At 44.6% G+C, this 27,040-nt stretch overlaps 1 protein-coding gene across 1 annotated transcript in view; it reads left to right on the forward strand.

Moving 5' to 3' along the window:
• The first annotated feature begins 2,741 nt into the window (after nucleotides 1-2,741).
• LOC138525800 (B- and T-lymphocyte attenuator-like) overlaps nucleotides 2,742-27,040 on the forward strand; it is a 218,678-nt gene continuing 194,379 nt past the window's right edge. The window contains exon 1 of the mRNA XM_069636014.1: nucleotides 2,742-3,027. Within this exon, the coding sequence (XP_069492115.1) occupies nucleotides 2,961-3,027 (67 nt within the window). The 5' untranslated portion in view covers nucleotides 2,742-2,960. The remainder of the gene's footprint in view (nucleotides 3,028-27,040) is intronic.

The raw sequence follows: 27,040 nt of genomic DNA on the forward strand, positions 1-27,040 counted from the left end.
GGGAATCACGGAGGCGGAATGGTAATGCAAGTCCGGCGGTAACCAGTTTTACCGCCTCGGTTACCGCCGGACTCGTAATGAGGCCCAATAACTCCAAACTCCCTACCCCCGCACTCCCCAGTATGTACACAGTTCACATTAAAAAGTACTCAAGATTCAGGTTCAGTACATTGCCAGAAATCCAACCCAAATCTTGATGAACAATCCTGTTTTGCCATGTTTCCTATATATACAATTATCAATTGCTGCAAGATTGTGCATTTCATTCAACCATTCTTCCTTCAATAGTGTTACATTAGATTTCCAATTTCGTAGGATGATTTTTTCCCCCATCAAGGTACCCCGAAATATAATTTTTTTCTGGCAATTAGTAAACTCCTCCAAGTTCACATCATTCCCCAGAATTAGCGTTTCAAAATCCAAACAAACTTGTTCATTCAAGACACTTTCCATAACACCACCTATATCACTCCAAAATCCTTTAACTTTCATGCAAGTCCAGAACATATGTTCGAAAGTACCATTTTCAACAACACGTCCAACATTCCGGTCCATCCCTCAAACCACTCTTCATAATCTTTCCGGGGTCCAGTACACCATATTTAGAATCTTTATTTGTCTCGTTTTTTCAGAAGGGCTCAGGGAACACAGACTGACATTCGCACACATCATCATCCAAGTAGCACATCATTGCCCTTATATTCACCGACAATCCGTTTGTACATCCAGCTTGACCGGCCACTCTCACCCAGCACTGATTTCCTAGTGAGAAAGTTCAAATCCACTTTCTCCTGAGGAACAAGCCCACCAATAGCAGCCTTCAATCGTTTATAGTCTGAAATCCTAAAGTTGTCAATCTTAAATCGTTGTTACAACTCTCTGGCAGTCATCCAATTACCATCTGAGAGCAAGTCACTAATCCAATTAACACCCCCCCAAGAACCAATCCGGCCAGAACAATTACTTATTCCCCAACTTAACAGAGGGATTCAGCCAAATGGAAGTGTCTGGATTCCTGTACGCATCTACACCCAAAAATCCAGGCAGCTTTGACCACGAGCTCCTCAAACAGGCCGTCAGAGCTTGAGTGCTTGGAGTCTGTGCTTTCTTCTTGCCTTTGACACTACCCCCCTTTTTGAACCTCACAGGTGGGCTGACGTGAAATCCCATCTGGGTAATATAGCACAGACCAGTTGCAGATCCAAACTATCTGAGGGGGGACTTTGGAGTCCACATCTCCACTCCAGGACCCCGGTGGGTGACATAGTATGACAGACAAAAGGAAGCATTGAATGAGGTCCCTGAATGTAAGCTGGGATTGCCTACACCACACTGTCTAGCTCATCTTCTAGCAGCAACTCTCCCCCTTTCCTGTAGTGACTACAAGTGGCTGACTTGGCCACCTTCCGATGGGGTTCTCTTTGATGGGTCTGTGTAAACTTGATCTCACTGGCGACAATTTTGGAAAAGCAGTAATTTGGTGATTTCGATATGGCTCTTTGATTTTGGATTCACCACCCTTCTAGCGGACCTGCCACTGGTCTAATCATGTACCCTTCTAGCTCACCTTAGCCTTATTGTTTTTAGCGGTCTCTATTTCCCATGTTGTTTCTGACATTACTTGTTTTTCCATATTAATTTCCATATCAATTTCTTGGAAATGTCTCAAGGGGCGATGAAGTGGTGCGGTGGCACAGTGGTGCTTCAGATAAAAGGCGCCGCCAGCTTGCACAATGTAAAGTGTCGAAGACTTTCTATTGGTGAGTCAGACACTAAAAGAAAGTCATTGACTGACACTTTTACATGACAGTGAGTGACAGAGGCGCGACAGCAGCGCATATTCAAGAATCACGCTGCGCCTGGCATGACTCTAAACACACTACAACCTGTTCATAGTCATTTCCTGATCTGCTGAAGTGTTTCTTTCAAATGCAGCAGCACCCTGCAAACCTTTACCCCACGCCCCAGAGAAAGGGGTGAGTACATGAACAACTGTTCCCATTCGTACAGTTAACTGTACCTTTTTTCTTCTTTGCATTCTGGTATTTGTTTGTAGTCTACAGAACGTTGAGGGCTTGGTGGGAGCTCCCAAAAATCACGCACAGGGCGCTGGTAGAACTGGGGCCAGCATTGACGTCTCCACAGTGCAAGGATGCCTTCAGGCGACCCGTTATATAAAAATGAATATGCCCATGTCCGCCCTAGGCATTTGGGCTCCTGAAGATCTGTTGAATGCATATCATTAAATACCATTGAGGAGAACACCTTCTGAGAGGAACCGGTGTGCGATTAATTAACTTGATGGAAGATAAGGATTGCAGAAGCACGCTAGGAGTGCAACCTCTTACCCCATATGACGGCAAAGCTCATATTGTGTACCCAACATGCTTTCTTTTCTCGAGGGAAATTTGAACTTGGATCCTAAACCAGAGAAGTAAATTTGATGTGCACCAGGCATTATACTTTGCCCGTATGATAGAGTTGCGCGAACACGCGCTGAGTACTTCAGAGTGTTTGACTGCAGATGAGGAACTTCTCACAGAGGTACTTCTTCTTTCATGCACAAGTGGGACAGCTGTGGATAAATTAGAAGTTGTTGCTGTGGACTGTGTAACCACATGGCTGCGGGCACACCACAGAGAGGGGCGACTACTAAAAATGGAATGTAATCTTTTTGAAAAGACTTGTTTACTTGACACAAAACCCGAGCACCAGCCCTGTACAGAAGGAGAGGAAATTGTCAGTCTTTGAGGCACGCCCACTTTCATGGTAACTTTCATTTTGCTGGGTTTTGCGTCTGTGGAGAAGCCCCGTCGGGGAGTACAAACGCTTCCAGCTGAACTCTTGCAAAAAACCTGCAGCTTAGTTTGAAAAAATGCTAATTCTTTCATTCTGGAAACCCCAGTGAAACTTCTTAAAGACTTTAGAATGTTGCTGAGGCCAATACCCAGCCTCTAGCCATGTCTCGACGACACTTGCTGATCCGTTGGGTCTCAGCTCTGGTACATTTCTTTGCACAAGTTTATGGTAAGATGTTTAAATTACTTTTTGAAGCTTCTCACCAGTTTACATTCTCATATCAAACCGTTTCCCTATGTTGACAGCTTATCTCTGCCGAATTGGATCAATTCATTTTAAATGTCAGTGTCATTTTTAGTTTTGGCTATTAGGTGGTGCTTAAGCACCAGCTTTAAGCCAAAACTATTGCATTGGAGTGCAGATATGGAGAAATGCTTATGAGGAGGGTAGGTGTTGTTTGGAAATTTAACCATGCAGTGAGTGCCCCTGACCAGGCTAATCCGTATGACCATCCCACCCACTTCCTGCCCCGCTCTGCCCAAACCTCCTCTTCATGGGAACTCTTTGAGGTTGCTTTATTCAAGCCTTACTATCAAACTTTGTACTCAATGTGCCTGCCAGTATGTACAAATCATATTAGATAAGCAGGGTTTTCTAGGCCTGATTCACAGAGCGTTTTCCAATGGGATTTGCGCCATTATAAAATGCTTCTGTGAATCAGGCCTACTGTCTCTAAAAACCAAGACATTTCGGGGTGCGTGCTGGCGCTGACCCTTTTTAATTTCTATATGTCAGATGTTGGCGAATTCTTAACCTCTGCTGCCTTTGCCTCTCCCAAACTGTGAAACTTGAAAGTTACATGGTTGGCCTATGCGGACGATTTTTATCATTTTTTCGACTCTTCACAAATAGGACTACAGCACCTAATTAATGCTTTTTGGAATTTTGCAAATGCTTTCTGAAGGTGAATGTGGAGAAAACAGAAATTATGCAATGCACGGCGGCAAAGGTTGGCTCAAAAATGTGTCTGGTATGTTGAAACTAGCCCTATAGAGTTGGTTGATAATTGTATTTCCTTAGGTTTTCCTACTGTAGTGAGACCGCAAAAGGAATGCATTAAAGCATGGTTGAAGACGCGGATGACAAATTCGATGAATCAATTGCGCAGAATTGATAGTAGGTATGACAAATTCTCATTGATCCCACCATTGAGGTTTTATCTGGGGAAAATTGTACCCAAGATTTTATATGGCTCAGAAATTCAAGCAATCTGGGAGTTAGATTTTTTACCCTCATTGGAAAGTTTGAGTTGGCAAACCCTATTGCCTGTTACGGCTACCTAATTGTACACAATGGCACTGATTTGCTTGAAGCTGGGCATTTATTAGCTTAAGGCAAGAGCCAATTGGAAATGTTTTAATTTTTATTAAAGAATTTTAAATCCACATAGGATTCTTTATATGCCAACTAACACAAGATTCCTGAGAATAAAGGTGACCATTTTAGCAATGAATTTTTAACATTCTGCAGCAATCTTCTTAACCAAATTGGGTCATCCGTAACAGAAATAGCAACACATCCTGTGAAAGTTAAATTACAGCTGTTACCCTATGATTGGGCTACTACTATGGAGGAGATGCACTCGTGCAAATCTTTGAGCCACTTGAACGCTGATTACAAAAAAAGCAGGTACGCTGGCTCCATATTTGATGATCTATCCCCCACATTCGAATTAGAGGTAACTTTCTCTGCTTTCAGTGGACTATGCTACCCAGCAAGGATGCTTTAATTCAATATGGGCAATTGCTCTCCGAGATGGGTTTTTGTAGATTTTGGAAAGCGAAAAATGCAAAAGGAAACTTTGAAGCATTTCATTGCTTTTTGCCCTGCATTAATGTCCAAAAGACCAATTTATTTCCACAGTTATGTGTATTTATTCTTCCTAAGTGATCACGAGTCCTTGTGGCAACTATGTGTATCTGGGAGAACCACTGCGATTGTGATTGTAGTAACAAACGTCCTATACTCCCTGATATTAAATCCCCTGCTGTAGGAATTTGTTCTAGGATTGCACTTTTTAGCACTTTTTTTAGGGAGTAATGGGAGCAACACAGTGTTGTCTAGCCTTAATTGTTTTTATTGAAATGGAAGGCTGTCATTTTGCTTAAGAAGTTTTTTTTTCTGAATTGTATTAGGATGTTCTTATTTGAAGTTTTAAAATGTGATTGATTTGTAAAGGTTTTTAATTAACAGACTCGCTATTTTATGTACTAATGATGTATTAAATTGTGTTAAAGGTTATTTATAACCAAATAACAATAAAAAAAGAAAGTGCCTGACAGTGTTTTTTCAAAGCAGTCTTTTGAGAGTTAATGACTTAATTGGAGCTGTAAACTTGTTACTGGTATATTAAAAATATCTTAACCAGGTCTGCCTACAACCACTTGATTTATAAGCATTACGTGTGTCCACTGAAGTCCTCTTAAAAACAAGAATTGGCAAAGTCAACCGTTTTTGATTCTGCGCTTCTATTCGATGCACAGGTACTCGCACCATTTTGCACCTGCTACCATCAATAGTCAGTAAACACCATCATGGCAAGTGCCTTTCCAATGGCTACACAAAAGACCAGACTATTGGCATTGCCAATGCTTATTTTCTATTGTACCCGCTGCAATTCTATAACTTGTCAAAGAGTGGGTGAATTTAAGATGTGTGGCTCCTGGGCATAGCTGTGAAGGTCTCCTGAACTGTTGCTCTGTCTTCCTCCCTGCACCCCCACTCTCCATGCTCACATGAGCCAGGGACCACCAGAAGCTGACTTTTCTAGGCTGAACTTTCAACTCCCCTGCTCGCCTTCCATGGCTTTGGGGCGATATAGTGATGCAGTGCTGCGCCCTTCTTCTTGGCCTTCCTGCTTATCAGCTTGCTCATCTCCTTATCATTGACCACTCCTCGATCCGCACTCTATGGAATGTAACCCCACGTGATTAATTCCCTGCTGCTTTACACTCCTTGCACTGGCTGTCCTTTGAGTCTCCCCTGCTCTTTGACTTTTTCTGTCTGCTATTTACGTGTTCACGTGGTCTAGCTCCTCCGTATCTCTCCTCTTCGCTCTCCTTTTATTCTCCTCCTGAAGCCCTCCTTTAATCTCTCTTCCTTTCGACAGTGTTTTCGCTCTTTCTTGCTTCTGGCTCCAAAGCCCTGGAAACCTCCCCCTCTTTCTTGACTTCCTATCTCCTCTCTGTCTCTCTTTAAATCTCGCCTGAAACTTCATCTTCCGTCTTGATTTGCCATGATGGATTATTGACCTTGATTGCAATGCATGGTTTTGTAAAGCGTTTAGGCGTAAAATGCTATTAAAAGCTCAATATAATGCAAATGCAAAATAAAGTGTGGCATGTTATGAAACTCTGCATGACTAAATGAACAATTGTGCTTAAGAGCAAACATGACAGGACTGGAAAAAAAACATTGCAGCAATGAAAGCTGCACCACAGTCTTGCCTGGTGTAAAATGAATGTGACATTTACAAACAGTTTGTTTTTTGGACCCAATGTCCTGCTGTCAAGTAAGGGTCACAACAAACCTTCTCAGGCCGCTGAGAAGGTGGTTGAGAGTCACCTGGTCTCTGGGTGCCTCATTACAGAAACTCTGCACTGGTGCAAGCACAATTTTGAACCGTATTAAAAGGTTCTTCTCGTGCACCTTATTAGCAGTCTGGCAAGCTTTGCCCTGGTGCAAAAAATATATGGCAAGGATATGTTTTTCGCAATTGGTCAATGGTTGCCCTAGTGCAAAAATACGTGCAAAACTGCACTGGTATCTGTCTATTGTTTCTCTAATACGGCCCCTAGTTTATCACATGTACATGCCAACAAAAGTGCCAGAGGATATTCATATTGATATTTTATTGTTATCGCGCTCGTACACAAGTGTTTCAAAGCGCGGGGAATAAGAGAGAACAAAACGATCGTACTAGGCCCAGTGACGTTGAGAACACGCAAGTGCATGGGAGAGGGGGAGGGGAAAAGTGCATGGAAGAGGGGAGAAGTGGAAAGTACAGAGCAAAGGAGAAACAGATAAATAATAATAAATAAATAAATAATAAAGGCAACAAACAGTGGTAGTGCAGCCAGCAATTGCCAATTGCTGGGTTTAAGGCAGCAGACAGGGTGTGTCTGATAAGTGCAGCCAACAGGGGGTGGGGGGGCTCTAGGGTTACAGATACAGACCCCAGTGCATGGGATTGCAGGAGGCATTGTGGGTGGGTGGCAGGGTGAGCAGGTACCTGGGCCCGAAAATCAGAGGGTGACCAGGTGCACAATGCCGAGACAGAACAGATCAGCAGGGGAGAGTAGAAGAGAAGGCAGAAGCAAAGAGGAAGGTGTTGAGGTGCTTACGGAACAGGAGATGGTTCTCCTCAAGTTTCGGAGTGGCAGGGAGGCTGTTCCAGAGGGAGGCACCAGCCGAAGACAGAGATGTACCCGTAGCTCGTTTCTTTGAAAAACGACCCAGGGTAGCTTGAGGAAATGTAATCCCTGGCAATGGGAACTAGGTTGATCCCAACAGCTCATGGCATGCGTTTCCGGACAAATCGTCTGCTGGACAAGAATCTTTTCATTTGGCACAGAGACCAGATTTCAAATCATTGCAACGAGTGCTGGCATGTGCAGCCACCCACCCATATGGATGTATTCTCAATAAGGGAATCCAGCCACTGTTATGGTAATGTTCATCCATGCCTTTCGCAAAATGGAATTTGAACGGTTTCGTGTGTTTATTTAGAGCCCAGTCACAGACTCCAAAACACAGCTTTTCCAAATTCAATTCTTTAACAATGTCGGCTGTCGTGCAAAAGGTATACACAATAAAATAAAAATGAGTGCATATAATTCACACCAATAATGTATTCTTTCTCTTTTCTTAAAAAACAGATTTCTTCATAAAAACAGACATTCATCCAATAAAGTCAAGGAAGAATTGCTCTAGCGCCTAGTAGTTCTGTTGTGGAGACAGGGTTTATCCAGGTGCTTAAATATGTCGCTAACAAGTCATTGGGCCTCATTATAAAGCTGGTGCTTTATAATGAGGCCCAATGAAGGGGGCTGGTACGGGACCGGCCCCCTTCATTCTCGGTGCGCCGATTACGAGCTTCCCATCGCAGGACCCGGATCGCACGCCTGGTGAAACCAGGAGTGCTTTCCGGGTCCCGCGAGGGGAAGAGGGAGGCAATAACGGGCCAGATGTAATCTGCCGGTTATTACTTCCCTCCCCATTCCCATTGAGCCCTATGGGGGCTCAAATGGGAATGGGGAATGGTTCCTGCATGGAGGAATTACCAGGTCCTCCTATCTCGGAGTAACCCGGTAAGTCCCCATTGCAGGAAACCCGTAATGGAGCCCGGAGAAGGAGGCAGCCATGGAGCTAATAGCTCCATGGCTACCTCCATTCTCGTAATGAGGCCCATTCTGTTTTGTTTTAATCAGTGTGGAAATGGAAAAAAATGTATTGTGGGAACTCTCTCCTCCTAGGTGGATATGGGGCGTAGAGATGAGGGGGCGGGGCACAACGCAGTATCTCTTCATAGAACCCAAGCAGGGTAATTTGCATAAGAACAAAGAGCATTGTGGGAACATCAGAAAGCCCACAATGTCAAATTTGAAACATGTCTGATAGTGAGTGAACAGGAAACCATTATGAGATAGTAATTGAATTTGGACTCTACTATTTTCATTATTCACAATGCTCACCCTAACAAAACAATGTCTGCAAATTGTAAGGCATATCTACCAATATGGACAGCTACTAACGTGCTGGCTCTAAAGCTTGGCTTGACAGCATATCTGGTAGTTTCCCTGGACACAACAGAGCTCCGACTGGCATGACAAGCTTTGCTGTAGCTCTTTCCAGCTAATTTCTTATCATGGATGTAATCCTCCTAACAAGCAAAACTACAGTAAAACGCTGTCAATGCTGAATGTATCTGGTTAACAAAGGGGCGTGGAGGACTTGCAGGCAAAAACCCCCTGATTATCGAGATATAGTCTTCCCCTCTGGTTAGATTCTTGGGCATATGCAGTTTTGCGAGCAAAAATATATTATTATTATTTATTTGTTTTAATTCATATGAACTTGTACAAATCATACAATAAATACATACATTTTATCATATGTAATGCAATTGATAATATTATATTCACAATGAAATGAAATCCATTAAAAGTGCCATGTAATATAAAATCCATCAAATTATTCATTAGCTTTCAATAACAAAGTAATAAGTCGCCAAAGGGAGTAAGGTGCAATGTGCACGGACTTCGAATCAGTGTTAAGACATTAGTCCCAAAATTCTTCTAATTTAATTGATTCGTAATGACTCCCAAATTGACCCAATACGCACATATAAGCAGTTTTCAACTTGCAACATTCTGTAAAAACATATCTGGCTGTTTCTAATTTGTCTTGAAATTTACATATGTGTCAAAATCTTTGATCCAAGGATATTTTTAGATAGGCCCCTTGCATAGCCAATAGGGGAAGTTGACTCTTTCTAAGTCGCAAGATCAAGTTTTGGACTCTGCAGTAAATATACCTGCGTTTTGAGGTACGCATGGGTGACCTTGGAGACGTGCTTATAACTATGCAATGAGTTTAAATGGTCATAATTGTGAATCCAATCCCATTGCTTTATTTTCTTTTTTAAATATAAATTTCAGCCTCTCAAACCCCGTACCTCTCTTAAAATCAGGGTGCCAGATAATGAGAGAAAAACAGACATCGTTTAGGTTATCAAAGTTACCCCATTTTTCCTACTGCCAAGTCAGTTGATCTCTTGGTGTTGTCTTAACATTTTCAACAAGGACTTGAGGGGTCGGATTTAGACTTGAGGGGTCGGATTTAGACTTAATGTACAGGGCCCCAAGCCTGATCGCTATGTGAGACCAACCCCAACTCTAAAGGCAGATATTCCAATGGTGTGAATGGGGCAAGGTTCAATATTTGTTTCCAAAAGGACCCTTCTAGTACGTTGAGGCATTTCAAATCCCTCACAGCAAGTGCCTACAAACCATATAATTTGGCGGGAAAAAAACTCTGCTTATAAAGCATAACAATACCTTTGATCGACTAGCCTGCAGTTGGTTTTGCAAATTTGCTGATTGCAGCAATCATACAATTAGCTTTCCTTTTTTCCCCTCTATAATGTTAGAGTAATCTCCACGGTTATTCAATTCCATACCCAAAAAAGGATATTGCTCCACATATTCAACGTTGCCAATCTGAGATCCCATGGTGATGCGATTGAATTTACGACTAGACACCACCATACCCTTGGTCTTACACATGTTTATCAAGAGATCATTTTTGGAAGCATACGATATAAGTTCGTTAAAATTTGTTTTTATCCCCTAACGGTACGATCCATCAATACTAAATCTTCAGCATATAACATACCTGCTAAGGGTGTGTTACCAATTTTTACCGGGCAACCATCAATTTGCAACAAATGGGGAAGTAAATCAAACAAATACATATCAAATAACAGGGTAGCCAGCACGCACCCTTGCTTGACCCCCCCCTATAAGTCATAACTGCTCTGGACAATGTACCCTCCCCAACCATCCAAACTTGAATACCTGTGTTAGAGTTCAACATTGTTATAATTTATAATAACCAGTCTGGGCACTCTAAAGTTCTCAACTTATGCCACAGAGTTAAGCAGTTAACCGAATCAAACGCAGCAGAGAAATCAACAAAAATCAATATAACCCTGGGTTTCCCCATATTGCAGCCTCGTGGATCAACTTATCCAACTACCTAATGTTGTGGGTAAAAGCCGATTCTAGTCTGAAGCCCATCTGAAGTGGGTGGAGTATGTTTTTGGCAGTCATCCAGTTTTCCAGAGCTGCCAGGATTTAAGATACAAACAATCTGCTAGACACATCCAAGAGGGAGAGCAATCTGTAGTTTTCCGGTAGTTCTCTATCTCCCTTTTTGTAGACTGGAACCAATATTGCTTGTTGCCAGGTACTTGGAATTTCCCTGTCCTTGCAGAACTTGTCATACAAGGTTTTTAATACTTTTGCCCAACTGCCAGGATTGCGCTTCAACACTATATTTGATAACCCTTTAAGTCCCAGAGCTCGAGAACTCTCTAAACTGATGATAGCAAAGTATATGGTCTCTATGTGAATGCAAAATAACTAAGGTTCATCCTTACCCCTCACATCTTTAGAGAGGGGGTAACACCAGTCTTAGCACATATGTGTTCAATCCACTTATTTGCAAAAAAAGGATTCACTATGTGCTCGCGTTTATCCCTTTTGGCCAGAGGTAATATCTGCCAGATTGTACGTGGTACATTGCTTCTAAGGGCCACAATCACTTGTTTCCACTGTAGATTATTAGCTGATCATCTCCACCTTTTGAGCCCAGACCTGTATTCTTGCTTAATCCTTTTAGTTTTTAAATAAACTTCACAATTTGTGCCCCCATAAAATCTATCCCCCTGTATGTTCCTACGTATTTTCCATTTAGCCTCTCTAATGTCTTTATCATAGTCGTTCTGGTGCTTATAATTTGTGAGAGCTAAGCCTCTCAGATCTAACTTCCTAGGGTTAGTGGCTAAGGGCCTCATCACGAGTTGGGTGGGTACATGCAGTGGTAACGGTATTATTGCCGCATTTAAGGGCTGGCCCTATCACGAGTCTGGTGGGTTTACCCCCAGCTCAGAGTTGAGGGTTAACACACAGAGAAAATGTAAATTTTCAGTGCAATTACCACCACCAGTATTACAGAATGTTAACTACATTGAAAATTCCCCATTGGGTCTAATGAACCCAATGGGGAATGTGGATTAACAGTTCGCGCTCACCCATGATCTGGCAGTAATACCGCCGGTCCGGTGTGCACAAACACTAATATAGTTGTGCGGTATCCCAGGCGGGATACTGCCCAACTAGTGATCAGGCCCTAAGAGCTTTAAAAGCTGTTCAATTACATTCACATTAGCACAGACAGTTTCTTATGCTCGGAGAAAAAGAGAGTGTAGGATAAACTGGCGGCCTTGTCTTCATTCCTTGGAGTCCACATAATACGATTACCAGCATAATTTACCCCTACCCCACAAGCACCTATCGACCATAAGTAAACTTCAGTCATTCTAAGTGTCAACTCAATAATAGAGTGGTCGCTAAATTCAGTGTGAGTTACCTTTAGTACCTCAACTTTTTCAACACCGGAATTGCTTCCAAAGAAGTAATCAAGCGTGGCCAACTTAGTACCCAATCTCCATGTACACTGACCTGGGCGGTTCCCAACTGCCCTAGCGTTGAGCATGATCAATTCCCATTCTTTCATAAAGCGTGTGCTCTGAACCGTCCCTAACTATTCCCGCTCTAATGTACCATCACACTGTTGGCCTTCACGTTTCCATAGATAACACATTTATCCGGGTCCCTACAACCTGCGTTTAGGTCACCCAATAATAAAATCATTTAGTGAGCCGGGACTGAAGTACAGGAGGCACACATGGCGTCAATACTATCATGGATCTCATCCAAGCTGGAACCATAGGGAGGACTATACACATTCAGTAATAATATGTCCATGGGTAGTACCCCCCATTGATGGTAACCTCAATACCCGAAACATTACTACAGTTAGGGGCCAACTTCGTACATCCTACAACCAGATTTTGTTTAATTGCGATAATCAGGCCTCCATACGGACATCCCCAAGGACCCTTTTTAGCAGGTTCCTGGAGTACTAAGTATCCGTCGAGGACAACAGGGGAAACAAACCAAGTCTCTTGGAGGAGGAATATGTCATATTCTAGTAATGGTAGGGAACCATTGTCGACCAGAAAGTGCTTGTGCCCCGTAGTGTTCCAGCTTGCAGTCTTCCAACATGACTTATTTTACACCAATTGTTTAATTAAGAACTTTCTGGACCATTCCCACCCCTGTGCATCCTCTTTCAGCTTTAGCAATGTATGTACAGCCCCAAGCAACCATTCCCAGCTCTTCCTCCATTCATTTTAACTAGAGCAGCACTAACTACTGGGGAAGGTAGGAGGTGGTTAGGACAGTAACATAACCCAAGGAAAATATAGTAGCCTGATGGTTGCGTATGAGAAGGACAACTTCAGGCAAGGAGCAATGGATGTGTACAAGGTTGCCATTTTCCGTCTCCATAGGTTCCACAAAATTAAAATCATTAGTCGTCAATACTCTCAAAGTGAGGACTTTACCACATAATTTCAGCAAGTCAGATCTGTTGCTCCTGTTCTTGGAAAATGCCAAAGGCGCACGTCGCATTGTGAATATTTTAGGATCCAAAACAGGGAGCAGCAGTTTCTACTTATCACTAGGTGACACTATAAACAAGACACTGATGCCGTGACTCCTGCTGCCACAGCTATAGGACCACGAGAAGCTGCAGCCAAGTCTTCAACAGAGACAGGATCATCTACTGCATTGGAAGTGGGTGCCAAAACCTTTCCTGCTTCGGCACCTGTGGTGGTACCCCCTCTTTAAGAAGCCAACTGGTTAGAATACCCGGAGGATTTAGCAATCTCTTTCTCCTTCGCATTTCTTTTTTGCTGGCCTTCCTGGTTTTCAGGCAACCAGTTGTTATAGTGGTGGAATTTTGTGGTTCCGGATTAGGAGAATCACGCTTGGAGGTTTGAGTTCTGTCAACAATACTCCCACGCTGGGCAGTAGGTTCAGCCAGGCGTCTTTCCTTCCAAGTCAAAAAGATGGATAGGTCTTCTTTTGGGTCTTCAATCACTTGACATTCATTCGTACAACCCTCCTCAGCATGGCCTATCCAAGGGTTACACTGATCACAATTTCCCACCGGTGGTAGGGTATCCAGTTTCTCACTCCAAGTCCCCTAATCTTTCAATCGGTGGTCAAAAGATGAAATAGCCTTTCATTGTAGCTGCACCTCATTTAAAATAGCCACACACAGTTTTAAAAGAATTTTCACCACACAGTGGACCACCCCAGTTGCCAATTTTGAAGAGTCAATCGGCTCACCTCCTCTGTTACTACTGCACACAGACCCATGACCGCAATTCTCAACACTAGATACAGCCCTAACATCCGGGTATAGGTTTCTGATAGCAAAGAGGCATTGGGCATTCCTTGGTAGGAAGTTGGGCCAAAGGAACTTCTGGGGCGTAGGAGACACATAAAATCTGGGGGGGGGACAGGGGACACCTTGCGAACTTTGCTACAGACACAAACCACAGAGTAAAATGATCTGTCAATTTATTTGTAGTGAGTGATGATCACTTACATTTGTTCAAAAAACCACATTTGTTTTGCACGCTCTGTATGCATGATAAATTCTGTTGCTATTGTTTGTATGTGAACCAGATCCATTATATCTTTGTGTATATTGCACACACAAACATGATTGACTCTAATGTGTAATGTGAATATTGGCGACGTGGCTCAAGACAGACACCCAGCTCATCTATGCAATTTTGGATGCAAGCGATACAAAAGACAGACAAATGAGAGTTTTAACATGATAATACCCACAGCAGAAACACGGGTGTTTCGAGTGCCAAAGGTTAATCACGTTTGCAACAGGAGTGTTCTTAATCAGAGCACATGCAAATTGCATATGGGATAAATTATATTGCAGTCACCGACCGAGGAGAGCCTTGACCACATACAGGAACGAAGCTGAAGCTCGAATCAAGGTCAAGAAACATACACTATACTTACGTGTGTCATAACAGAGTAACGACCGCTTAAAATGCATGGTCACCCCACTATCTGCTTTAATACTTGCAAGCAAATTCGAATGGTGGCAGAGAATCTGGCAAAGAGAGCCAGAGCACATTGGGGGAGGGGAGGGGGGCAGATCTGTCCTGCCTTGTTTAGTGCAGTCTGCATGAACACCCAAAACTGTGAGAGGTAATATAGGAATACAAAGGGAGAGCCTCAACAGGAATGCAGGGTAATCCACAGAGAGTGAATGTTAAAGAGCATGAGAACCTACCTATGTAGCCCCCAGAGGCGACTTCCCCACATCAAGGCACTCTGGTGAAAACTGTGCTTGTGAAAGAGGCTACAATGAGAGCACCCGAAGCTGCTTCATGTCATTACAGGAAATAGGAGCGTGTGATTAATGAACTATTGCTTTCAAGCAAACACATATTCTTTCAGCAGAGGTGACAAACCCAGCACACGCTGAACCCTAAAAGCAGAGGAATGCTAGCGTTCTAAGGATTGGCTCAGTCTGGGCTGGATGTGGGTAGCCTTGCGAGGACACTCCTAGAATCTTCCATTCAAGCAAGGAATGGTTTAGTGCCACTGTCAGGGATTGTTCCACGGAGCAATCCCTTACTACTGTCGAGAAAGTGGGGCATAGCCTGGGAAAGCTTACATGCTAAAGTGAAACATTGTCCTGTGTAGCGCGGTAAGCTTTGGATTAAGGGTGGCAGTTCTGCCAGGTTGAAGAACTCACATGCCTCTGTTCACTTTTCACGTTTAAGACACTTAAAAAGAGTTTCTAGTCCTAAAATGTATTATTTTCAACATCCCTCCAGCTAGAAGTTCCCGTCCACCAATGTGCCTTGATTACAAAGGTAGGTAACCTCCAATTCTCTCCCAAATTTCCACCATTGGCGATTCCCATTGTTGACCATTAATGGTTAGAACAAGACACATGGGTGGTTCTGAGCCTTCGAAGCATAGACATTTTCTAGGCCCCCTTTATGCATTGACATCAGTTAGGGGCTGGCGGCAGCCTTTTGACAGGTGGTACACGTGCACACCAGAGAATGTAAGGGGTGCAAACCAGTGGGCTGCTGTGAGATTACCGGCTGCCCTCTTTGAATTGGCAGTTTCACAGGTGTTGAAAAGACACACAGAGCACCTCTTAAGCCAGTGGCTACTACTTAGCTTTTCAGTAATCATCTGAATACCACACCTCCCCTAATGCCCGCACTGTGCTGCAGTTCCCCTATTGCGTTTCTGGGTAGTTGCAGGGTGACCGGGTCACTGTGACTCAGTCCCTGATGTGGCATGGGGCCAGGGTGGGTTATGGTACAAGTACGACTGTTCTCCTTTCAGGCAGCCAACCCGACCCGCCACCCACCCATAAGCAGAGGGGCGTGAGAACAAGAGGCAGGATAGAAGAAAACTGGGTCAGAGAAGGCCGGAAGACATATAGGCAAATGGGGAAGAAATAAAAAGCAGTGTCTATATTTTTAAAGGTGGATCCAAATTGAACACTTCTACACCTATCCAATGAACAACCACTGACCTGTGCCCACACCAGATCCCCTGCTGCAGGGATACCTCTGTCCACACCAGAATCCCTGCTGTAGGGCTACCTCTGCCCATAGCAGACAGCCCAGCAAGCAGAAAGTGAGACTGCAACCACTTGAATCTCGCTGGTCGCTGCTGCAAAAGCAAATAGGATGTGACCGTCACTGCCCAGCCTGAGACTCAGCATGCGGCATTGCTGCCTCAGTCAGCCTGTTCGCTCTTGCTCTGTGCTCGCTTCAACGACAGTAGTCAGCAGTACTGTGAATGGACTCCGGAGGCTCGGCAGGAGTACACTGCGCAGGGGCACGTGCAGTTGGTTTCTTGCCCGGGCAGTGCTTGAAGTCATATGCGCAGGCACGTGGCTCGGGCCGTGGCATGCCACGAGCAGAACCTTCGTCTTTGCATGCAACTGAAGTTGCAAGCAACTGCCCGGCCAGGGCTGTCACAAGGTGTGGTGAGGCCTGGGGCAAAAAATTGGGTGAGGCCTCGTACCATTTTTTGCACTGGGCCAGCAGCAGCACCGCCGCAAACAGGAGACGTGAGAAATCTCCCCTTGCGTTTATGTGGAGGAACCCAAATATGGGTAATTAATACAACTGCAAATCAACTAGAGCAAAGTTAGATTTCTGTACTAAAGAAAGGTTTATGCCAGACTAACTTTTGTATCATATGCATAAAGATATATAGGATGGTATGACGGCATGTGGTGCATCATACCAGCATTAAGGAGCATCCTGCCCCTGCGTGCACATTAAAACACACATCATAAACAGTGACAGATAGATGATATAAAGTGGCAGCTGGTGAATTTCTGACCTAAAGAGGCGTAAATGTTTGCATCAATTATGCGGGATCGACAAAGCACAGTGAGGGAGACCAAACCAAACAAGGGAAGTTTGAGGGGTGTCTCTCTCCCAGGAAAGTGTTTGAAACATTGGGTTAAAATGATGCATTTTACAGCACTTACTTTGCAAGATTGGGTAGAAATCCATACAGTTTGCAATTGTTTTTGTATGGAAGCACATGAAAAAACCCAATAGTTGCAAGTCACCATGCACAGGAACCTTTTCCAATACATGTAATGCCGTTTTTGCACACAACATATGCTAATATAAAAATATATTTGTGCTGGTTGTTCCCATATATGTCCATTCAGGCTGCAACAATATATGCCATTATTACCATAGGACTCCCAGCCAGTAAAAAAAAGTATGTCCAGGATAACTATGCACCATACATGTTATTACTGACTAGACTGGCCAATATTCAATGTGGTTCAGTTTAGCCAAGTAGTATATTTGCTTTACCCTTGATGCATGGTCCTGTAAATTAAGGGCACAGCAAAACAAGCATTGTCAATGATAACAGTTTGGGCATTTGTGTAGGCATGGGAATGGCACTGCTGTATTGGTATTAACTGGCCGTTGGTGGTAGCAGGTGCAAAATGGTTTGAGTACCTGAGCATCTAATAGCAGTGCCTAGCATATGCCTAATACTTATGGACAAGCCAAAATGTTGGTTTTTGCCAGTGCTTGTTTTTAACAGGACTTCAGTGAAAAACATGTGGTGCTTTAAAATCAAGTGGCTGAAGGCAGACCTGGTCAATACATTTTTATTAAGGCAGTTGTGTGTTTACAACTTCAAATAGTCATTAACTCTCAGAAGACTCGTTTGAGAAACCACTCACAGACACTTTGAGGGCAAAGTTTGATGGTAAGGCTTGATTGAAGTTAGCTCAAAGAGTTCCAGTGAGGAGGTGTTTTGGGTGGGGGTAGGCAGGAACTGGGTGTGAATTGCCATAAGGATTAGCATGGCCATGGGAAGATTTCTGCACTGTGGAGCCCAGTATGGGGGCAAGCTGGCTCCCCCACCGCTGCACACATTAGGGCATTTCCCAAAGGGTCTGTGCCTCTGAGAGGTCAGCAGGGTTTGGATAGACTCTGCCAGTCTCACATCAGGCTCTGATTAATCACTGACAGACTCTGCAACAGCCCTATAAGTCTTTCAGAGGTATTAGGCTGTCAATATATTTATTCTTAGGCAATTGCATGTTTGATTGTTCTCAGAGTGGATCACAGGGCGAGATGCCTGGGAGGTTTGAAGTAGGCACATTTTACAATTTCAGATTTGCTGCAAAGGTGGAAGGCTATAGCTATTTTCAATATCAGTGTTCTTGATACAATATGTGGATTATTCCTTCTGTCAGAGTGGTAGGAGGCACCCCTTATTAGTTTTGGTCATTAGGTGGTGCCTAGGGGCCACCTATGAGCTAAAACTATTACACTGGATTATATATAGGAGAGATATAGGATATCAGGAGAGGCACACAGCTTCTGGGTGTTGTTTGGCTATCGACTCACCCATTGACTACCCCATGCTAATAATTCCTTTTGCCATACCAACCCACTACCTGCATCTTCCCAACCAAAACATATCCTCATGAGAACTCTTTGAGCAATCTCTATTAAACAGTAACACCAAACTTTGTGCAGTAGAGGGCCTTATTTCTAAGCAGTCTTCTGACAGTTATTGGCTCAACTCCCTGCCTATCCTGAGCCTGGGGGATCTGCTCTCTCCTTTTTCCTCCCCTGTTTTTTTGCATATCCATTGCTGCCAAACTGCCTAACTTCCCTCACCCCCATTCTTCTCTCCCCGATCCGATGAATCTCTGCTTTCAACAGTGTGTACTTTCTCCTAAGACTTGTAAAGAGCTTTGTTGCTTTTCGAAGCTAGGTCTGTGCTCAATAAATACCCTAATAATAATAATAGAAATACAAATAATAATTGCAGCTGTAACTGTGCTACTGGTGTAATAGAACGTGTCTTAACCAAGTGTGCCTTCAGCCACTTGATTTATAAGTGGCGTGTGTATCCTTACATCTCTTCGTTGCATTGGCGTCATATGAAAAACAAGCATTGGCAAAGACAACAGTTTTGGATTGTGTATAGGTATCATAGGCATTTGCCAAGCGCTGGTATCATTTCCCCAGGTGTTCACACCATGTTGCAGCCGTTGTCATATCATGGTCAAGTATCACCATTCAGGCAGTACATGCCAAATGCCTATCCCATGGCTACACAAAAGCCAAATCTGTTGGCTTTATCAATGCTCGTTTGTAGTGGTTTCATGCAGTACATATCACCCTTCAGTGTTATTGTGGGTTCATGCAGAACATATCATTTTTCCATGTTATAGTGCATTAGAAGATGGAAAGTTTATATTTTACCCATTTCAAGTGTGCTTAATATACGAGAAATGCGCCTTAAACCTGAGTGTGGTTTGGAAGGTTGGCAAGAGTACATCCCACCCTGTTAGAGTTTTGGAAGGTCGGCAACACTCAGTCTGACAGTGGTGTGGAAGGCTGGCAGCAGGGATGTTTTTTTCTGGTTCTTTAGCTTAATAAGTATCACTGCTCCTTCTGAAAATGAAGTTCTGTAAATGATTAGTAAATTCTACGCCATCCTGATGGTCTAACTCCCACAGCGTGTGCGTGTGTATGTGTGTGTGATGTGTCACCTCAGTCACTGTATACAAGCTCTCTGAGTCTTTGACTTGCTAGCGCCTTAGTTATCAGAGATATAAAGCTGTCAAGCCAAAAGATGTGCCACTGTCCAAAAGCGGCCAAGCTCGCTCAGCATTGCCAGAGCTCCATTAGACAGCATTCCCTGGGCCTATATAGGTGTGGAATGATGGTCTGTCGTTGAATGCGCTGCAAGCCAGTTTTCCCTTCCCGCACCCCCCTCGTGACGTCCCTGTGCTGAACCAGGAATTATGTGCAGCAGCAACTGACAGTGGCAGTGCACCAGTGGTCGAAGTGTAAGAAAAGAAGTAGTGGAACTATGTTCCATGCTAACCTACCCCGCTCCACACAAACCCCATTGCCCTGCCCCCTCCGACACACAATACAAACCCCCAAACACATTTGCCTGCTGTTTAAGGGAACGTTCAGTGTAGTGCACTGAACGTGAAAGTTTCAACTTCTTTATACAGTGTTATTTTTAAATGAAACCGTTCCGGAACGGTTTCTTTTTAAAATAAAAGTATAGGAGCTGTACTGGCCACACATACTGTACTGGACACACATACTGGCCACACACACACACAAAGGCACATACACATAAACATTACCCACATACCACACACTAACATTGCCCCACTCACTGCCCCCACATGCATACTGCCTACTAAAACAAACACACACTGCCCTATAATACTGACCATTTCCACACACACACACATTGCCACCACGCACTCATCCCACACAAACACTACCTAACACATAAATCCCCCCCACACTGACCACAATCACTGCTACCCACAAGCACTGACTGCCCATACTGCCCCCACATACATTGCCTACATGATGCACAAACTTCTCCCGTAACACGTACACTGCCTGCACACACACACTGATCCACACAAGTTTCCCCCAGCACACACACTGGCCGCCCCCACACACAGGCACACACAATCACCCATTCTACCTGCCTACAGATACACTCCCACTTCCTCACATACACTATCACTCTGACACACACTTCCCCAGCACATGCACTGTCCCAATACACACTGACCCTGCAACAAAAACACACTGACCTACGCATACATATTGCCCACAAACATTTCCACATCCACTGCCTAAACACACATGCACCCCTGACCACAAATACAAATGCTGCCCCCACATCCACTGCTCCACAGACGCTAAAGTGTGCACACACACACTTTACACTGGCTCCCACACACACTTGCACATTTTGCCACCACAAATAACCCCACCACACACATACACATACACTGCCACTCCCTCTTACACACATCCCCACACTTGCACTGCCCCCACATACATTGACCACCCCACACACACACACACACACTGCACACCACACACCCACTGCCTGAACATACTCCACACACACCCACACATACACGCACCCACAATAACACTTCCCTCCAAACAATGATTCTTTCTACACACACATACATTGTCCACACACATTGCCCCCACAGTCCGACACATTTTCCCTTCATAACTGTCCTACATATGCACTGCCTCCACACACTGCCTTCCACACACTCACTGCCCCACATACATTGCACACACACATGCACACACACCGAATATAAAATGGCACACACAAAACTACACTCACACACACTGTACCCTACACACACAGACTGCCCCGACATACACTATCCCCCCACACAGACTCCCCTCACACTGCCTCTGAAAACAATCCCCAACATACACACTGCCTATAGGCATAGTCCTACCACACACACACTCCCCCACACAATCATTTGTATTTTTGCATTTATTTCCAGCACACATAACCCGTAGGTATTTAGGCTCTATTTTCTTGTGGAAGAACTGGTTATTTATATAACGTGGTCATTTTTTTTTTCAAGCACAGGTCCAGGATCCAAACCTGTGTTTGCTCAGCGTGGTCTTTCTTCCAAGACCTGTGCGTTGCCACAGAGCTATCCTCTCGTCCCACACTCTGCCTGCACACACACACACTTTCTGCCCCATACATACTTTCACTTCATGACACAAGCTCTGCCCCACTACACACATGTCCTGCCACACCCACACATGCTCTAACCTCTGCACATATATTAACCACACACACTTCTGCACACCCACGTCCCCCCACACATACTTACTGTCCAATAACACATGCACCCACTGCCACTTAAACACACTGGGGCTGATTCATGGAATTTGTGCGCCGAAAAACGGCGATTTGTGCGTTATTCTGGCCGCAAATCCCCATTTGTTAAACAGGGATTTGCGGGCAGAATGGCGCACAAATCCCTGTTTTTCGGCGAGAATAATTCCATGAATCAGCCCCACTGCCTCTATAACTCATACTTCCCCTTGCACCCACACATTGCTCTCTATACAGCCTGCCCAAGGAATACGGACCACACACACTGCCCCACCACATTGCCCTAGTGCATACACCCACACCTCCCCCATGCACAGTGCTTTGCCCATGATTACTGTACCCACAGACACACACACAGTTTCCATTTATGCACAGTCTAGTGCTCATACAAACTACCCTTTCTCCAACACATAGCCCCCTCCCACAAAGCTGCCACATTGACCATTGGCTTTATCAATGCTCGTTTGTAGTGGTTTCATGAAGTACATATCACCCTTCAGTGTTATTGTGGGTTCATGCAGAACATATAATTTTTCCATGTTATAGTGCATTAGAAGATGGAAAGTTTATATTTTACCCATTTCAAGTGTGCTTAATATATGAGAAATGCGCCTTAAACCTGAGTGTGGTTTGGAAGGTTGGCCACACCCACTTCCCCAACACACATTGACCCCCACACAGACTTCCCCTCACATACATTGGACATCCTTAACTTATTAAGGCATTGCCCACACACTAACACTGCCCCTCTACACACACACACACACACACACACACACACACACACACACACACTGCCCCCACATTCACTGCCCCTACCAATTAACAATTTCCTCTCCTGCAAATCCACACTCACTGCCCTCACATTCACACTGCCCCCAAACTTGCACACACATACTAGACCCACACAATGCCCCCCACACAAAGAGTTCTCTCACATCCATTGACACCACACACTTCCCCACACACACTTTCCACAAATATTCTCTGCCCCTTCCCACATACACATGTCTAAAACCATACGCCCTGCAACTACACTCACAATATTCTCATCCCCCACACACACTTCCCCCCACACACACTCCTCTCCCCAAACACACACTGCCAGCACAGCAGGTACTGTGCCCCCATGTTCAAATTCACTACAGAGACACTGCCCACAAACACACACTGATCCCACCACATGCACACACAAACTGCCATCCACACACATAATGTCCCCAGACACACCACCTCATTCACCCTGCCCCCTTACACCACTGTCCCCCAGACATGCTGCCCCCTCACACACACACTGGCCTCATATATAGTGCACCATACCTTCCTACACACCCTAACACGCACACCTGCACATTTCACAAACTACCCTCCACACACATGGCACACACCAACACAGTGTGTGTGTGTGTGCACTCACACCCACACACACGCACAGACATATCAATGTTGTGAGTACCTGGGCATTTCACAGAAATTCATGTGAATGGTTTGTGTACCTGGACATTTTAAGTCAGTCGCTGGTGATGATGCAAGTGCTTTGGTCATAACTGCCAAAAGGTGCGAGTAGCTGACCATATGATGGCAATACCTGACACATCCTTACACAGTGCCTAGTCAAAACCCAAAACTATTGGCTTTGCCAGTGCATGTTTTATTTAATTATTCAGTTTACGATACGTGAACTATCCCCAACACTGTATAGGTGCTTGAAGACATACAAAAGATAAATCAGATGATATATACATTGCTAGGGTAAATAGCGCTCACACAGGTTCAATATGTACGTGTTAATGGCCATTAGGTGCTAGACGCTGCCTCCCTGTGTGTGCTTGGCGATGAAAGCAGAAATCTGCTTGTTATCTGAAAGAGCAGGAGGCAGATGTGCAGGCGAATGTGTACATCAAGGCACTGCGCTGTGGAATTGTTTAGTGTGGCCATGAGGCAAGCAGGATGCAACAACATCACAGGACCCACCCAGTTTTGCCCTAGAAGTTGCCATTGGAGACAAAAATTGTTAAACACTTTGTTTGGCTCAGAGGGAATTGAAGGAAGACAGTGCTAGAATGGGATGAGATATGGGAGAAAGTTGTTAGGTGGGAGACTCAAGAGCAGAAGGTAGAAAACAGAGGACGAGAGGCCGTTGTTGATGTGGCAGGGAGATGTGGGGGTTGTTGTGGCACCATAACTTGCTCTGGAAAGTGCAGAATGCTGAGGAGCCTATGCTCTCTTGCATTCTGTCCCAGTGCTCTGTTGCTTAGTTTAGTTTAGTTTAGTTTATTATTTGTATAGCGCCGCCTGGCCCTAGGGCATCCGGGCGCTTGCGATGAATACAGCAAGAATAATGAATACAACAAGAATAATGCAGCAGAAATGTACAAATCGATTACATATTTACAAATTTACAGTCTTGGTGCATGCTAGTGCGGTAGGGCTAGGCAGTTTCTTTGGATAGAAGCCAAGTTTTGGTGTTGTGTCTAAATCTGTGAAAGGACGGTTCTGATCTCAGCTCGAGTGGAAGTGAGTTCCAAAGTTTGGAGGCAAGCACGGGGAAGCTGGAGCCACCTGCTTTTTGGAGCTTAAATCTTGGGATATTTAAGCAGTGTGTTTGAGCTGATCTGGTAGGGCGCGCTGGGGTGTGGTGCTTGAGGTTGTCGGATAGGTATCTGGGTGCTTGGTTAGCTAGGCATTTGTGTGTGAGTGAGATGGTTTTGTATTCAATTCTTTGTGGTATGGATAGCCAATGGCAGGTGCGTCTGGCGTCCGAGATGTGTTCTTGTTTGGGTATGTTCAGGGCTGCTCGCAAGGCGTTGTTTTGTATGACTTGTAGTTTGTTGATGTTTTTCTGACTGGTTCCCAAGTATAGCGCATTGCAGTAGTCAACTTTGGAAAGGACTAGCGCTCTGGCTAAGGTGATGCAGTTGGATGGTGAGAGGTAAGGTCTGCTGGCGTTGATAAGTTTACAAGTGTAAGCAGTGGCTGATGAGATGGAATTGATCTGTCTTGTCAGTGTGAGGGAGGAGTCGAGGTAGATTCCTAGGGTTTTGACGCTGTTAGAGACGGTGATGTTATTGCCGTCTATAGTGAATGCTTGATAGAGTTTGTCGAGTTTATTAAGTCTGGGTTGGGAACCTAGGAGAAGAAGCTCGGTCTTGTCGTCATTAAGGCATAGGCCATGCTTGGCCATCCATTCTTGGATAATGGAATAAATGTTGTTGAGAGCAGTGAGGTCAGTGGAGTAGTCGCCTGTTAAAGGGATCAGTATTTGGGTGTCATCTGCGTAGTTGGTGTAGATGACACCCAAGCGGTCCAGTATGTCAAAGAGGGGTTTCGTGAATACATTGTATAGAGTGGGGGAGACGCAGGAGCCCTGGGGGACACCGCAAGTGACTGGGGATGGGATGGCAGAGGCTGTGGGTGCGAAGACTCTCATGGATCTGTTGTTAAGGAAGGAATGGATCCATGCGTTGGCGTTATCTGAAAATTTGGCTGCTGAGGATAGATGTTTGCAGAGGATGTCGTGGTTGACCAGGTCGAAGGCGGCCGATAAGTCGAGGAGGAGAAGGAGGGCTAGTTTACCATTGTCTTTAATGTTGTCCATCTGTGTCTTAAGGTCAATCAGGGCGGTCTCAGTGCCGTGTTTGGGGCGGAATCCTGATTGTCTGAGTCCTAGTAAGTTATTTTTCTCGAGGTGGTTCTGTATCTGGAGATAGGCAGCTCTGTCGAGGATTTTTAGTAGGAAGGGTACAGTCGTTATGGGTCTGTAGTTGGTGGGGACATTAGGGTCAAGGGTGGGCTTCTTAAGTAACGGAAGAACCCAGGAGTCCTTGAGGTTGTTGGGCACTATGTTGGAGGTGAAGGATGCGTTGATGAGGGAGGTGATGAAGGGAGCAAGTTGTTTGGCAGCATCTTTAATGATAGGGGCTGGGCAAGTGTCGCCTTGGCATTTGGACGGTTTAAGAGAGTAGATTATTTCTTCAACCTCTTTAATGGTTATGGTGGAAAACTCAAAGAGGTTATTGTCATCATTTTGGGGGGTGGTGTGGGTGTATGTAGAGGGGGAGATGTTATCGGAGAGGGTGAGGCTTTCTTTCTTTGTCAGGATTTTGGCTTGTAGCGTGGCAATTTTGCCTAGGAGTGCTTCCTGGATGTTCGTGCACCAGTGGATGTCTTTATTGCAAGTGTCTGGAATGGGGGAGGGTGATTCGAGTTCTCTCAGGATATTGAAGAGCTCTTTGGTATTAGATTTGGCGTTGCTGATTCTTTCATTGTACATGTTTTTTTTAGACTGGATGATGGCTGATTTATAGATGTTCGATGCTAGTGCGTAGGATGTCTTATTAATAGTGGATGGTGACTGTTTCCATGCTAATTCAGCTTGTCTTTTGGCTTTGCGGAGTGTTTTTAGTTTGGGGGTGAACCAGGAATTGAGGTGTGCTCGTGGTTTGGCTTTCCGAAGCTTGAGTGGTGCTATGGTATTTATGGCCTTAAGGATAGTTGTGTTGTATAAATCTACTAATTCAGTAGGGTTGGTCATGGTGGGTGAGAAGTCGATGATGGGTCGGAGTAGCGGGAGGAGTTTCTCTAGTGTGATATTTTTGTTGTTTCTTGTGAGTGTGGGTGGGGCATTGGAGGAGGGCCCTGGTGTTTGAGAGCCTTTGTTGATGGTGAAGGTAATAAGGTGGTGATCGGTCCAGGCGCATGGAGTGTTGGAGAGGATGGTAGTGTTGCAATTGAGGTCAGCTATCCAGTCAAGGATGCGGCCTTTGTTATGTGTGGGTTGTGCGATATGGTGGGTGAGTCCTAATTCTGAAATAGTGTTGGCGATAGTGTGAGCTTTGTCATCTTTCTCATCATTGAGACCTAGATTAAAGTCTCCTAGGATAAGTAGTCGAGAGTTAGGTTTGATATTGTTAGAGAGTAGAAGGGCTATGTCGTCATTGAAGGATAGTATGGGGCCTGGTGGTCTGTAGATGAGGTGGATGGTGATAGTGCTTGTGTGCGTTGTGGATAGTTTGAGGGTGAGTAATTCCGCTGATGTCAGTGATTGGTTTTGTATGTGTCTAATGTTGATGGAGCTTTTTGCAATAACGGCTACTCCACCACCTTTAGCTGTTTGTCTGTCTGCACGGTAGATGGTATAGTCATTGGGTATAGCAAGTGATAGAGAGGGGCCAGATGCTGGGTGGAGCCAGGTCTCTGTAATAGCTATGAAGTCGAGATCATTGACGGTAATAATGTCGGCAATGTCTAAGGCATGGGCGACTACAGATCTCGCA

This window comes from Ambystoma mexicanum, chromosome 7p, assembly GCF_040938575.1.
Source record: "Ambystoma mexicanum isolate Mex_15411 chromosome 7p, UKY_AmexF1_1, whole genome shotgun sequence".
Taxonomy (NCBI): domain Eukaryota; kingdom Metazoa; phylum Chordata; class Amphibia; order Caudata; family Ambystomatidae; genus Ambystoma; species Ambystoma mexicanum.